Source organism: Sapajus apella, unplaced genomic scaffold (assembly GCF_009761245.1).
Source record: "Sapajus apella isolate SASKATOON/1434 unplaced genomic scaffold, GSC_monkey_1.0 scaffold20, whole genome shotgun sequence".
In the NCBI taxonomy this organism is placed as follows: Eukaryota; Metazoa; Chordata; class Mammalia; order Primates; family Cebidae; genus Sapajus; species Sapajus apella.
The window spans coordinates 22,176,420-22,192,624 of NW_022436960.1; the positions used below are offsets into that span (position 1 = coordinate 22,176,420).

Below are 16,205 nucleotides of genomic sequence, written 5' to 3' on the forward strand. Positions count from 1 at the left end.
AAGATTTAATTGGCATGTATGATATACATGAATGAAAAAGAAAATAATTAAAGTATATTCTAATCAGTATTAAATGGATGTTTGCAAATATTCAGCAACACAATAGAGAGTTGGAAGAGGAAGAATATACTGTGAACTAGGGTGATTAGGGAAAATTTCATTGAAGAGGCAGGGAGGACATGAGGATTGGGTGAGATTTAGATAGAGAGAAAGGTGGATGAGGGAAAACTGAATATAAGAATACAATATTCACTGGGCGTATTGGCTCTTGCCTGTAATCCCAGAACTTTAGGAGGCCAAGGCAGGTGAATCATGAGGTCAAGAGTTCGAGACCAGCCTGGCCAACATGATGAAACCCCATCTCTACTAAGAATATAAAAATTAGCCAGATGTGGTGGTGTGTGCCTATAATCCCAGCTACTCTAGAGGCTGAGGCCGGAGAACCGCTTGAACTCGGGAGTTAGAGGTTGCCGTGAGCCAAGATCTCGCCACTGCAATCCAGCCTGGGCAACAGAGTGATACTGTGTCTCGAAAAATAAAAGAATACAATATTAATGTGTGTGGTATGTGGTAGAGACTCAATATGCTTTCAGCATTTGTCTGAATGAGTTAATATTCCTGACAAAGAAGCAGTGTGCACATAGCTCAGGAGGTATGGAAGTTTTTGAGAAAAGGAATAGACATCTCTACGTAGAGGGATAGGATATTTTTAAACAGGCAAATTTGAGAAAGAGGTCTTCAAAAATATTATTCGTAACACAGAGTTCAACGAAAGCACGAACTGAGAAAAAACTTCTGTATTTGCAATTATAAAGTCATTGCCAACTTTGAATACAGTTGTACTTTAGTAATAAGACAAAGCCAGATGCAAGGGATTTTATAAATGAATTGGCGTGAAGGAAGTCAAGGCAGCTAGTGTAGATGAACTATTATTGTAGCATTTTGTTATTATTTTGAAATGCAAAGCAATACTTGTGTGAAGTCATGTCGGTGAGTTTCTGTCGATTGACACCATTGATGAGACAAAATGTCCCTTTTAGTATTAAAGAAGGATAAGTGAGAGAACGAATTGTTTCCATGTAATCACATCTAACCTTTTTTGAAATACATTATGTAGAAAAAGACTGAGGAAAAGAAACAAACAAAAATGAAGGAGACTGGCTTTAATTGAAGGTGATTGCTATATGGAACTCCATAGAATCAGCCTCCACAGATCCTAGCAATGATAGCGCTTGACAGTTGATCTTTTCATCAAAATATTATTGCTAATACATGAACCAATGACTACATACATAAAGAGTCATATAAATGAATGGTGGTTTGGAACTGATTGTATACCTGGGGCAAACTTTTGGTTTTTTAATCCTTAAATTAGGGGACTAAGATTTTTGATGCCGTGGTGAAGAATTTCATTTATATATGTTTATGTCAGAGAAAAAATGTGTTTCTAATAGACTCTTTTCTCTTTTGTAGGTTTTTTCATCTGGTCCTGATATACATTATGACCCACATCGCTGGTTAGCAGAAAGCAAGGTAATTAATCTTTGAATCCTAAAGTTGTTACAATATTTATGATCTTTAAGCTATCCTATTTGGTTTAGCTATTTATTTTGTCACGTAACTGAGCATATGGGGCTGTAATACTTAGTTGTAAGGAAAGAGATCACTGCAGTCCATTTTCGCAACCTCCATGTTTTATATTTTAACATTTAAAAGTTAAATATGTAGGCATGGAATTAGAGAATAAAGGAAAATAAAACTGTGGAAATATTAAGAACCAGATTATAGATATAGGTGAACATTGGCAAAGGAACACAGAAGGAGGAAGAGCTAATTCTGTTGTTTGTGCTGGGAGAAAGGTGTGATGCTGGCAGCACGTCTAGACAGTGTCTAGAAAAATGCAATATTTAAATTTGGTCTTACAAAAATATGTAGTTCTGCAGTTAGCTAGTTATGGGTAGAACAATGGCATGAAGATGAGAATTTTTTTTTTTTTTTTTGAGACGGAGTTTCGCTCTCGTTACCCAGGCTGGAGTGCAATGGCGCGATCTCGGCTCACCACAACCTCCGCCTCCTGGGTTCAGGCAATTCTCCTGCCCCAGCCTCCTGAGTAGCTGGGATTACAGGCACGCGCCACCATGCCCAGCTAATTTTTTGTATTTTTAGTAGAGACGGGGTTTCACCATGTTGACCAGGATGGTCTTGATCTCTTGACCTCGTGATCCACCCGCCTCGGCCTCCCAAAGTGCTGGGATTACAGGCTTGAGCCACCACGCCCGGCCGAAGATGAGAATATTTGAGTAAAACCACATATAATCCCTGAGATTGGTGAGTGAGACATGGATGGGAGATGATAGAAAGATAAGGGTTACCTTTGAAGGTCAACTGTGCATTAGAGAAGCCTCCTAAAACAAAGCATTCTTAACAAGAAAATAAAAGTATAGTGATGGAACATTAGAATTTTATTCTACTGCTTTTCAACATTGAATCTTTGCATTTCTCGCTGTTTTTGATAGAAACAAATGCAATTTATATTTATGCCACCTGAATAAGGAATTTAGAATATACATGTTTTGCTGTCTCAGAATGTTTTGGCCAGAAACTTCGGTTGTGCATTGATATTGCATTTCTCTTTTTTCTTTTTCTCAACTTCACAATTCTGACAACAGGAGCAATGTACTTAGAATTTTCTTTCAAGTTAAAATCTTTATCATTTCAGAATAGAAAGCTTTCACTGCTGTAGTTCAGTTAAATTATGAGAGCCAGAGATGACTCTTAATCATAGCTCTTTAATTTGGGAGCTAGTGAGTAGTTTTCCCTTATCATTTAATGGGATTGAACTTCTGATCAGACCAGTTCTAAGACTGCATAAGACAACTATTCCTTCCACAGTGTAAACAGGTTGTGATAAAAAATACCACACTGACCAACTGTCTAAGGGGGAATTGAATCTATTTGCTAGAAAGATGGCTTAGGTTATTGATGGGTTGCAATACTGTAATTCCCATGAACTATGACTGAACAGCTCTATAAGTATTGAAGATAAGATCTGAAATCAGAGGACAAAAAACTATATGGAAAGTAGAATTGCTCTTCAGATAGTCCATTCTGATGTCTTGCAGTATTAGAAGGACCTCTGAGGGCATTCAGTAATTGTTTTCATAAATCTGCCAAATGAATTTGTTCTGTTAGTGTTAATTCTAGAAAACAAGGATTGGGTGGAGATTGCATCACAGCTGCATTGTTGGCACTGGTGGCATAATAAAAATATGAAGTCCAACTAGGAGTTGGACTATACTTACAGGTACAATAGCTAATGAATGGTAATAATAAGAAACTACAGGAAGGAAGAGGATTGAGATGGTCTGTATTAGTCAGGGTTCTCTAGAGGGACAGAATGAATGGAATAGATATAAAGGGGAGTTTATTAAGTATTTCTTCAAACGGTCACAGGGTCCCACAATAGGCCATCTTCAGGCTGAGGAGCAAGGAGAGCCAGTCCAAGTTACAAAACTGAAGAACCGGGAGTCGAATGTTTGAGGGGAGGAAGGATCCAGCATGGGAGAAAGATGTAGGCTGGGAGGCTCAACCAGTCTCTCTTTTTACATTTTTCCTGCCTGCTTATATTTTAGCCATGCTGGCAGCTATTATCTTCTACCCACCCAGATTAAGGGTGGGTCTGCCTTTCCCAGCGCACTGACTCAAATGTTAATCTCCTTTGGCAGCATCCTCACAGCCACACCCACGATCAATACTTTGTATCCTTCAATCTAATCAATTTGGCACTCAGTGTTCATCATCACATTGTTATTAAGGAATGCCAGGTAAGCAGTTTCCACAGATTAGGGATATGTTTTTGTAATAAGTTCTGACAAGACATTGTAAGGCCAAATTTTCTTCAGCTTAGTGGAATTTACTGAGAAACTACTATGTCTGAGATGCTGTTACATGCCGTGGGCATTAAAAATGAACAAGACATGGTCCTGGCCTTTAGGAAAGACAGACACATATGCAATCATTTCAGTATTTTAAGTCAGAGCTATAATGAGAAGTGTGCACCAGCTGCCATGTAGGCAGATGTCCCTGGTCAATATTTATACCAGCCAGGTCAAGAGCAAAGAACAAGCATGCAAGGAACAAAGTTCTAGGAAAGGCTTGGTAGAGAAGCAGTTTGATGAATGCAAAAAAGCTGTCATGATTTGGCAATCACAAAATATGAACGTATGACATAGAGAATGTCAAGGGATGGAGCTCCAGGCAGAGGGGTTAGGTTCCTCCAGTAGAGCATTGTTTGTCATTTTGAGGATCCTGGATTCACATCTACGTGGCATGGAGAATCACAAAGGAGTTTTGAACAAGAGAGTGGCATGCTTATATTTATGTTTTGGAAGCATCATTTTGGTAGTGAGGTGAAAGGAAGTAGTTTGGAGTTGGGAAGACTGGAGGCAGCAAGACCAGTTAAGAAGCTTTTGCCATATAGTGAGACAGGGTGAGAGTCTGAATTAAGAAAATTGTTGAGACATTCAAAGGAAAGGACTGATTGGAGTAATTTTGTTGACAGCATGCACATGATGAGAGATGTTATAGTCCGGGGTGATGGAGAAAGAGATTTCCAGGATTTTCTAGTTCTAGTAGAAGACTCTAGTCAGGGATTAGTATCTGAATAAATGAACATGCAAAGTCCCAGACAGGCAAATTCATAGCAGTATTGAAAGAGTTTCCACCAGAGAGATGGATAGTCAGAAACTTCTATTTGGACAGAAAGGCCCCATGAGAGGCAAGGACAAAGACAAGCATCACAGCTTTTGTTCAAGAAATGAGAAGTAGCAAAGATATTCACATTGAGACAGTAGGGACAACATGTCACATCTAGAGCAGGCCGGCACTCTCAGACGGGACCCACAGACTAGAGAGAATCCCTGTTGAGCCCACATGTTAAATTACTGTTTTGCGATAGAGAATAAAGAGAAGCTGGTGTTAGCTGTGCTTCCACATTAGACAGGATCCTGAGTGCACTGTTGTTCATGGAACACATTTAATTCCAGGATCCAGTATTATTTATTCCCTTAAGAGGCAAAAAGGTGAATTTTTCTACTTTTTTGACAGTATAAAGCTATAGTTTTTTTTTTTCTTGACCTTTGTCCCATTGTACTGAAATTCCCCATTTGCTTCTGTTTGGTTAGTCTGTAAATGTTACTAGGAAGATCTGTGCTTATCCTGTTCTTCATTACATCTTTAGCACTTATCACAATGCCTGGCTAAATGTTCATTAATTTTATTTAAAAGAGTAATTATATTAGGCATGCTGCATTTTCCCAGTGGAGGCACTTCCTCAACTTAAATATTATAGAAAAATAAGTAACAAGCAGGTGAGATTTCAGTGAATCTATTAATTCCCAAGTACTGGTTTTATTTGATCATAGCTATAAACTTGGAGATTAGATGGGTAAGAAATATACTTCCAAATTTAGGGAGAAGTATTTTTTTTTATATTGTCTTGTTTGATATCACCTCAAAGAGTCACACTTTTTGTAGTATAATATATTCTAGGCATTGACAACTATTTGCTTTTCCATACTGTCCAACTGACACAGCTTTAGAGATCATGTAATTTGACCACCTCATTTTGCAGATTGAAGAAACTGAGGCCCAAGATGTTTTTAGTTTTACCTAAAAACTTAAAGCTAATTAGTTACTGAGGAGAGCTTAGATCTCAGGTCTTGGAACTCTGTTCCGTCATTTCTCTTCCTTGGTTGTGTAATCCACCCTTGAGTATATGAATGTTAACTTTTTATTGACATGGATTTTTTAAAACATTGTGTGAGAAGTCTTAAACCTAGTGTATTTAATTCTTGTTGGTAGATATGGATAAATATCTAATATTTTATTCTTCTGATATAGAAAGGAGAATGTTATACTCAGTATCTTGGCTGATTTGTTGGAAATATAGATTATTTACATGGAATATTTTCAGTTAATTGAACAGAAGTATGTGTTCTACTGTGGATATTATTTAACTTTTTTCTTGATTATATTTATAACAGTGAAAAAGTGGAGAAAGTGTTACTGAAAAAATTACATATTTTTAGGTGGATTTGTATTTGAATTTTGCATTTCTAATTTAATTCTTGCTTTGGTGGCTGACCACATTCTAAAAAATTGCCATCCTCTTTACCTCTGGTTCTTATATAAACGTTTTATTTCAAAATTGTGTCTAGAACTTTGGCAAAAGAAGCATGTAATTAAAAGAGGAAAATTCTAGGTCCTAATATTATTGCTACCTTTTTAAGCTATAATCTTTTTATTTAAATTTTCTCTTGTCCTTGATTTTTAGCTTTGATCCATTTGTTAGTGGCTTTAGTATATTATTACCCTATGACTCAGTAGAGGATTCTCACAGATTAAAAAGATCATCTTGGTAGCTTTACTAGACACTTATGAATATTCCCACCTAATTGCAAGCTATCAATATGAAGGTTAAGAAAACGCCATAATCTGGGTGCAGTGGCTCATGTCAGTAATCCCTGCACTTTGGGAGGCTGAGGTGGGCAGATCACCTGAGGTCTGGAGTTTGAGACCAGCCTGACCAACGTGATAAAACTCCATCTCAACTGAAAATAAAAAAATTAGCCTGGCTTAGTAGTGGGAACCTGTAATCCCAGCTACTTGGGAGGCTGAGCAGGCCACTCACTTGAACCCGGGAGGCAAAGGTTGTAGTGAGCCAAGATCATGCTATTGTACTTCATTCAGCCTGGGCGGCAAAGCAAGACTCCGTCTCAAAAAAAAAAAAAAAAAAAAAAAGGCTGTATTTACAAATTCATTCTCTATCTTGGTTTTTTAAGCAATACTTGCTGATGTAGTTAAATAAATGAACCTCTTATGTAATCTGTAAAATACTCCTGTGAATGGTCCATAGAATGGTTTTTGCTCTGATTAATAGCCTTGTCACCTAATTATTATTTGGAATTGATAAAGTTATTTCTATATTGTGTTCCAAGCTGCTTCCTCAAGATACTTAATGAAGATGCTGGGTATTTATCCAACAAACACAAATTCTCATAATTGATTGTGGATTGATTAAATTTCCATAAGTTGCTATTTTGTAGAATTAATAATATATTCTGCATACATAAAAAGTATCTAACTATAGCCTATTAGTTGCAGAATTAATAATATATTCTGTAATTCATAAAAAGTAACTATAGCCTATTTTTAATTTTGTTTGACAATGGAATAAAGGCTTCATAGGAGTAGACTGAAGCCATAGGTCATATTATATTAATCTGTTCCAGCTGCCGTAACGAAATACCACACAATGAATGGCTTAATCAGTAATTTATTTTCTCACAGTCCTGGAGGCTGGAAGTTCAAGATGAACGTTCCAGGTTTGGTTTCTGGCAAGACCTCCCTTCCTGGCTCATAAATAGCCAACTTCTTTTTGTTTGCTCATGTGACCTTTCTTCTGTAAGACTAGAAGAGAAAGAGTTCTGCTATCTCTTCTTCTTGTAAGGACAGGATCCCTATCAGATGGAGTCCACTCTTACGACCTCATCTAACCTTAATTATCTCCCTAAAGGCCAAATACAGTCTCCAAATACAGTCAAACTTGGGGTTAGAATTTCAACATATGAAGTTTGAGGGGACAGAATTCAATCCATAGCACATATAAAACCTGACTAATCCCTTGTTAGGGATTTTTGTTGTTGTTTTGTTTTTTCCCCAGAACCATTAGTATTCCTGTTAGGACAAAACAGACTGATTGCTTCTCCATTACCATCTCTTAGCAGTAGCAGTGACCATAGCTAGTAAACAAAGGTGGAAGACTGAGGTGGAGTAAGTGGAAAAGCATTGGGGAAAAGAAAATGTGAAGTGATTCTTTAAAATTTTCAATTAAATCACTGGTTAAGAAAAGATTACTGGAGGATTGTGCTGAGACCCATTTTATTTGGACCACATAGGTTATTAAAAATTGAATTGGTAGTAAACATATGAAAAATGAGACAATTGCGTAAATACAGTATGGAATTTTTATGATCGTTTCTCGGCCTTTCGCCTAAGATCAAGTGTGGAATTTTTATGTGGGAAACATCAAAAGATCTGATAAAAGTGGAGTTTTATTCTCATGTGGCAGAAAACAGTTGGAGATGAGAAAAACCATGGACCTGACCAGGTAGTCCTCTGCATTCTTGACATTCTTTGACATAGTCCCCTGCATTCTTTATTGATTTCCAACATGGGGGAGAAGTGTTGTATTTTATCAGTATGCTTGCCCTGTTACTTTTCTTAGAGTAGATTTAAGAGAAACAGACACATTTCCATGATATTTTCTATTCACTTCTTTTATTGATGTTTTCCACCTTGCACTTGTACTATTCACGTTTGCCATCTGTGATGCATACCAGCCAGATTAAATCCTACTATGCTGTCTAGTAGTGACTCGTTCCTAGAACAGGTGGTCTTCCTATTGATAGGTGGTTGAAAAATGTCTTCTTTTTTAACTTGTCTCACAAGGCCTCTTGTAGAGTCTGTGGTCAACTGTAAACCTCATATCTTTTATCAGTCCACGTTCATTTTGCTATTTTTAAAAATATATTTCTTCATGTTTCTTTTTTAAATTTTATCCTGTGCTTATGTATTGCTTTCGTTTGCCGAAGTTGCTTACTTTTTATCTGTTAAAAGTCGATATTTTGATATAGGCATACAATGCGTAATGATCACATCAGGGTAAATGGGTTCTCTCTCACCTGAAGCACTTACTTCTTACCATGTGTTGCAGACAGTCCAATTATATTCTCTTAATTATTTAAAAATGCATGATAAATTATTGTTTATGTAATAACCTTGTTGTGCTATGAAATACTAGATATTACTCACTCTATCTAACTATGTGTTTGTACCATTAACCATAAGCACTGCCTCCCTCTCCCACCACCCTTCCCAGTCTTTGGTAACCATCATTCTACTTTCTATCTCAGTGAGTTCAATTGTTTTAACCTTTAGTTCCCAGAAATGAGTGAGACATGTGATGTTTGTCTTTCTTTGCCTGGCTTATTTCACTTCACATAGTGTCTCAAGTTCCATAAACATTGTTGCAAATGATGGGATTTCACTGCTTTTCATGGCTGAATAGTACTGCATTGTGCATATCCACCATGTTTTCTTTACCCATTTGTCTGTTGATGGATAGTTAAGTTGCTTCCAAATCTTGGCCATTGTGATTAGTGCCACAACAAATGTGGGAGTGCAGACATCTCTTTGCTATCCTGATTTCCTTTCTTTTGGATATATACGTAGCAGTGGGAATTGCTGGATCCTATGGTAGCTCTAGTTTTAGTTTTTTGAGGAACCTCCATGCTGTTCTCTGTAGCGCTTGGATTACAAAGCAGAGTCTTTTTTTCTCTTCCCGACTTTCCCCCAAAACAAATGCGGTGTTTCTCTCAGTGTTGAGCTGCCTGGAGCTGGAGGAGGCTTGAAACAAGTATCTCTGTGTCCACAACCACTGGGACTGTGCTGGGTCAGACCTGAAACCAGCACAGTATTGAGTCTCTCCCAAGGCTCATGGCAGCTGTTTGCTGACTACGCCTGATGTTTATTCAAGGCTCAAGGGCTCTTTAGTCAGCAAATGGTCCATCCAGCCAGGCTTGTGTGTTTCCCTTCTGGGTGACATGTTTCTTTCTGGCCGAGGGTAAGTTTAGAAATGCTGTCTGGGAGCTAGGGCATGGAGTCAGGAACTTCAGGAGTCTACTTGGTGCTTTATTTTGCTGTGACTTGAGTTGGTACCCATGTTGCAAGACAGTCTCTTTTACTCTTTCCTCATTTTTGGTCAAGCAGAAGGTGTATCTCTTTGTGGCCACCGCGGCTGAGAGTGCACAGGGTTATACCTAAAGCCTGTCCCACAGTTTTGTAAGTTAGAAACTTGGCCATTGTGGGTTATATGCCTTGAGCATTACCGATTCCTTTCCCTACTTAAACCATAACATGTGAGGAACTATCATATCTCAAAAATGTGCACTTTGGTTCTTCCCTTTGCATTCTCACTTGCTTGGGGTATTACAACGATCTCTTGATTTCCAGCCTTCAGTGTTTCCTACTCTACATAGAAAACACTTTCTAAAGAACAGCCCAATTTGCTGCCTTGATTGTCATAGGGGAATGGTGGTATACCATCTCATATTTTTCCTGTATTCTTCCATAATGTTTCAGTAGAAAGTGGTAATAGAAAGTACTTATTTTATCTGGCTAAGAGTTAACCCTGTTTCCTGGTTTTCTGTCTTATGGAAGCTTTTTATTGTTTTGTATTTGCATGGATGTTTCAAAGGGAATATTGAGAAGTAAAGTATGCTTTGTTAAAGTTCTGCAATCATAATTGGAAGTACATAGCCCAGTTTAATTTGGGCATTTCCTGTGTTTAGCCAATGACATCCAGACAAGACAGAGACCTAGAGATTGCATAGCAGGTACTAAAGCCAGGTCTCATTTATTCATAAAGGTGTAATTTTAGCTTTGTTTTTCTGTCTTGACTTACTCTCTACCCTTCCTTTTTTTGTTTAAATAACAGCTTAATTGAGGTATAATTCATATATCATACAATTCATCCATTTAGAATGCACCATTTAGTGCTTCTTAGTATGTCTACAGAATTGGACAGTCATTACTACACTGGATTTGACAACACTTTCATCACCTCAAGTAGAAAATCAGGACCCCTTAGCTATTACCTACAAATCCAACCACCAGTTCTAGTCCACCACTAATGGACTAGAACTTCTAGTCCATTGCCGAGCCAAGGTCACAATGATTTATGCCTATGTTTTCTTTTGATAATCTTATAGTTTCAACTCTTAACATTTAGGTCTGTGATCCTTTTTGGGTTAGTTTTTATATATGGTATGATGCAGGGGTAGAAATGAATTCTTTTGCATTTGTGTATTTAGTTGTCCTAGCACCATTTGTAAGACTATTCTTTCCTACATTAAATTGTTTTGGCACTGTGGTTGAAAATAATTGACATTTATATATGAGTTTATTTCTAGACTTCCATTCTGTTTCATCAATCTGTATATCTGTCCTTTTGCCAATACCACACCATCTTGATTACTGTAGCTTTATAATAAGCTTTGGAATGGGTAAGCCTGAATCCTCCAACTATGTTCTTTTCCAGTATCTTTTTTGGACTATTTTTATTCCCTTGCCGGTCCATATGAAACATAGGATCAACTCATCAATTTCTTTAAAGACGCCAGATGGGATTCTGAAAGGGATCCCGATAGCAATACCTGTGAGGTGTATTGCTATCTTAATAATATTCTCTTTCGATCCATGTACATAGGATATCTTCCCACTTATTCTTCAGTTTTATAAAAAGCATTTTGTAGTTTTTAAAGTTTTGCAGTTTTATGTTTGTAACTAAATATTTTATTTTTTTGGTGCTATTGTAAATATGATTATCTTCTTAATGTTATTTTTGGCTTACTCATTACAAATATTAACATATAGAAATATAATTAATTTTAAATTAAAATAATTAAAAAATATAATTAATTTTTATTTCCTTTTTTTTTTGTATAATTGCCTTTTCTTAACCCTTGATAGAAGTGGTGAGAGCTGATATCTTTTTCTTGTTTCTGATCTTAGAGCAAAAGCATTCAGACTTTTACTGTTAAGTATGATAATGGCTGTGGGTTTTCCATAGATATTTTAAAAATCATATTAAGCAGTTTTTTCTAGTTGTAGTTATTTGAGTGTCTTTATTATGAAGGAATGTTTAATATTATTATATGCTTTTTCTGTATTTGTTGATATATGGCATTTGTCCCTAATTCCATTAATATGGTATAGTACATTAATGATTTTCCTATCTTAAACCTTGCATTCTTGGGATAACTTCCACTTGATCATTGTATTAGTTTGTTCTCATGCTGCTGTAAAGAACTACCTGAGACTGGGTAGCTTATAAAGAAAAGAGGTTTTTTTGACTCACAGTTCTATAGGCTATGCAGGAGGCTTGCCTGGGGAGGCCTCAGGAAACTTACAATCCTGGGGGAAGGGTGAATGGGAAGCAGGCACATCTTATCTTCACATGGAGGCGAGAGAGAGAGAGAGAGAGCAAAGGGGGTTTGCTACACACATTTAAACCACCAGATGTCCTGAAAACTCACTCACAATCATGAGAACAGCAAGGGGGAAACTACCCCCATGATCCAGTCACTTCCTACTGGGTCCCTCCCTCAACATTGGAAATTACAATTCAGCATGATATTTGGGTGGAGACACAGAGCCAAACCATATCAATCATGATGTTCTCTTTATAGGTTGCTGAATTCTGTTTGCTAGTATTTTGTCAAGGATTTTAAAAGATCTGTATTCATCAGGCATATTCATAAGTACAGCTTTATTATAAGTGGTCTAGAGAAATGGTAGTTGGGACTCCAGTATTCTCAGCCTGCTGTGCCTGGGGTAGAGTAACCATCCTATCAGACATTGTGGGAGCAAGGGATTCTCAACATCTTGCTCCGCTTGCTGAGAATTTAGCCTCTACAAATCAGAGCTGCAAGCCTGAAAAATCCTGATGATCTGCCCATCCAGCATGCTATCATGTACCTTGACTGTGAACTGGAGAAAGAGAAAACCCTGTTTTCTTGGCAGAGTTTTTCTGGAATGAGGAGTGGAGCTTTTGTCATACTGAGGGTAGGAAGGAGGGAGTCAGTTATGTCTCAAATGCCACTTTAATGAGGTTAAATAGAGTTTATTGAATAAATGGTTGTTCATTTGCTGTATGGCCATAGGACAATATTTAGAAATGTTAATTTTTAAAAAATTATTTCTAGCACTTACAGCTATTTCACTAGGGACCAGCTCCACAGAACTCTATATACCATCATTCCAGAAGAGGAACTGTTATGATGGCCCCCTTTTGTTTCTGATGAGAGTTTATGTTAATGATTATGATACAGGTTTTATGTTCAAAGGCATGATTTTCCTTAAGACAGTATATTTCACATAAATACATTGCTTGCGTTTCAGTGATTTTTGATCTATGTCACAGAGGCACTATCTGTTAGACAGGCCTTCTGATCGAAGGGGCTGTATTTCTTCTTTGCTGCTGGGTGTTTGAAAGTTGACGTATGGGTGGAGCCCTAGTATATGGGCCATATCCCAGTTGTACTTAATCATAGGCTAAGCTATTTGGTCACAGCCTCTTCCAATAGATTATGGATTGTCCTAAGAAGCTCCTAGACTTCTAGAGGCCTAAAAACTTCCTGCTTATGGATGAGTGCTACTCAGAAAAACTATCCCTTAGCCAAAGTTTTCCATCTCGTCTCCTGCTTCTCTCATTTTGCTTCCTATTGGGATAAAGACTGTCTAGATTGTTTAAAATTAACTAGAAATTGGAGGATAGCCTGACTTAGGAACGTCCTGAGACTTGACTGAAATCCTGCTGTACTGAAGGTGAAAGAAATACTTATTTTCCCATTCTTGTTCTAAATATCTGAATACTGAAGGTAGGTGAGGGCTGGGTGTGGTCACTCACGCCAGTAATCCCAGCACTTTGGAAGGCTGAGATGGGTGGATTTCTTGAGCTTAGGAGTTTGAGACCAGCCTGGGCAACATGGCAAAACCCCAGCTCTACAAAAAATACAAAAACCAGCCAGACATGGTGGTGGGCACCTGTAATTCCAGCTACTGAGGAGGCTGATCAGGAGGATTGCTTGAGCCCAGGAGATCAAGGCTACAGTGAGCCAAAATCCTGACACTGAGCTCCATCCTGGGCAACAAAGTGAGATTATATCTCAAAAAAAAAAAAAAAAAAAAAAGAGAGAGAGAGAGAGAAAGAAAAAGATAGGTGAGATTAGAGTCTGTGAAGAAGAGTTGCCCGAATTCACTTTCCTTGTGCCTTAGAAGCATAAATGTTAACTCTGTATCTTCTAGTCCATAAGGAATCTCTCCTCCTACCTAATTAGCTAGATCAATGGGAAAAAGCATTTTCAGAAGTCATGCTAGGAATTTTATCTTTTAAAAGATTTTCTGAATTAATACTTCTTTTATAAAAACTCTGTAGTTATATTCTGGTCTATTTTGGGATGTATTTGATTTTTAAATTCCTATACTAGACTGCCCTATGTATCAAATCAGAGGATTACCTATAATATTATTGAAGGTTTAATAGGCCAAATTTGGTCTTTCTAAAGATGACACCAAATATTTTATAAAAATCTATGAATATTATGGCTTAATTTCTGAACCAACTTTTAATTGATATAAACCATTATGCAACTTAAACATGAGTATTTTAAAATTTTGCAAAAATTTGGTAATTATTTGTTCAGATTATCGTGATGTTACTCATTTTTTTCCTCATGTTTTGAAATGCTACTCTTTTCTGGATTTCTTAAACCATTAGATATAAATGTCATTTTTTAGACTAAACTTCAGTGGCTCTGTGAGGAACTGAAAGAAAGAGAAAACAGAGAGAAAAATCTGCGACAACAGCTGACGCTCTGCAGACAACAACTCAGGAATTTGACTGAAAACAAGGAATCCGAGCTGCAGTGTCTGTTTCAACAGATAGAAAGGCAGGAGCAGCTTCTGGATGAAATACATCGGGAGAAGAGAGGTGTGTTAGTTGTTCTTTCATTTTTCTTTGTTTGTGTCTGTGGAATTCTAATCCTAGGATTGGAGAAAACCTACTTCCACTGCATCCAGTTTGGACTGTGTCCAAGCACATCTCCTTTTCTTATCTTTGTCTTCTTATCTTTGTTCATTTCTGGGACTAGAAGAGAAAACTCTTCAGCCACAGCATTCCTCCTGAGTATATGATGCTTGCATTTACTGGCTGTGTGCAGGAATTAATTGATAAGGCATACTGCTTCTGTCCTAGTAAAATGCTGAAGTTTACATTTACTTCAGTAAAATACTCCTTAGATCATTCAATAAATATTTTGTGCCTATTTTCAAGTATGCCCTATTCTAGGCACAGAGAATATATCAGTGAATAAAGCAGGAAAAAACAAAACAAACCTCCCTCCTCTTATTTAGCTTATGGGGTGGAGACATAAAACAAATGTTAGAAACAAGTAAATTTATAATATATTAGAAGGTTGTAATCACGATGGTCGAAACAGTAGAGTAAGGGAGGGAGAGTTTGGGAAAACGAAAACAGGGCTTAATGTGTAGGCAGAATCTAACTTTAAAATGGGCATGAGACTTGGAGAACTACTTTCATTTCTGTTACACTGGGGATGCTTCATTATGGGAAGAAGTAGAAAACAATTCTGTGTGTATCTTTTGTTGTGTGGGCCTTAGCCTATTGCTTTATTGGTGAATATTATTTAAGAACTGAGGCTTAATAGTGTGTCTCATTAAGAAAATCTAAATATTAACATTTAGTAAGTCTTTCTAAAATATATTTTTTTGGTTTTCCTTTTAGTAATCTGAATTATTTTCTCCACATGTACTACTTAGAAATTGTTCTTGTACTGTAGTGATTTTCAAGTTTTTAGTATCAGGACCCCTTTGCTTTCAAGTTTTTGAGGCCCCAGAGAGCTTTTATTAATGTGCATTATCTGTATCAATATTTACCGTATTAAAAATTAAAACTGAGAATTTAAAAATATTCATTACATGTTAACATAAAAATTAATGAAAATTAATTATTTTCCAAGTCAAAAAACAGAAGAGTGGTAATATATTGCATTTTTGCCAAAAATTTTAATTTCAAAGCCAATATTTTTTAAATTGCTGGCTGAAAAGAAGACAAGTCACATTCTCAGATTTGCTTCTGCATTTAATCTGTTGTTACAAGACATGCCACTTAAGCTCTGGAGAAACTTTATTTACATTTATGAGAAATTATGTTTTAAAAAGGCAAATAATTAAGGCTGAAGCAGACGAATCACCCGAGGTTGGGAGTTTGAGACCAGCCTGGCCAATACGGTGAGACCTCATCTCTACTAAATATACAAAAACTTAGCAAGATGTGGTGGCAGGTGCTCGTAATCCCAGCTACTCAGGAGACTGAGGCAGAAGAATAGCTTGAAACTTGGAGGCGGAGGTTTCAGTGAGCTGAAATCACGCCACAGCACTCCAGCCTGGGAGAAACAGAGTGAGACTTCCTCTTAAAAAAAAAGTGCAAATCATTAATTCAGAGGCTGAGGCAGAAGAATAGCTTAAGAATAGGAGTTTGGGTAGACTCAGCATGATGGCTC

At 37.1% G+C, this 16,205-nt stretch overlaps 1 protein-coding gene across 6 annotated transcripts in view; it reads left to right on the forward strand.

The window, feature by feature from the left end:
• Positions 1-16,205, forward strand: part of CEP128 (centrosomal protein 128) — a 445,248-nt gene that overhangs the window by 198,792 nt on the left and 230,251 nt on the right. For all 6 annotated transcript variants that reach the window (XM_032287728.1, XM_032287725.1, XM_032287723.1 and 3 more), the window contains 2 exons: positions 1,474-1,533; positions 14,422-14,614. In XM_032287728.1, coding sequence (XP_032143619.1) covers positions 1,474-1,533; positions 14,422-14,614 — 253 coding nt within the window. The remainder of the gene's footprint in view (positions 1-1,473; positions 1,534-14,421; positions 14,615-16,205) is intronic.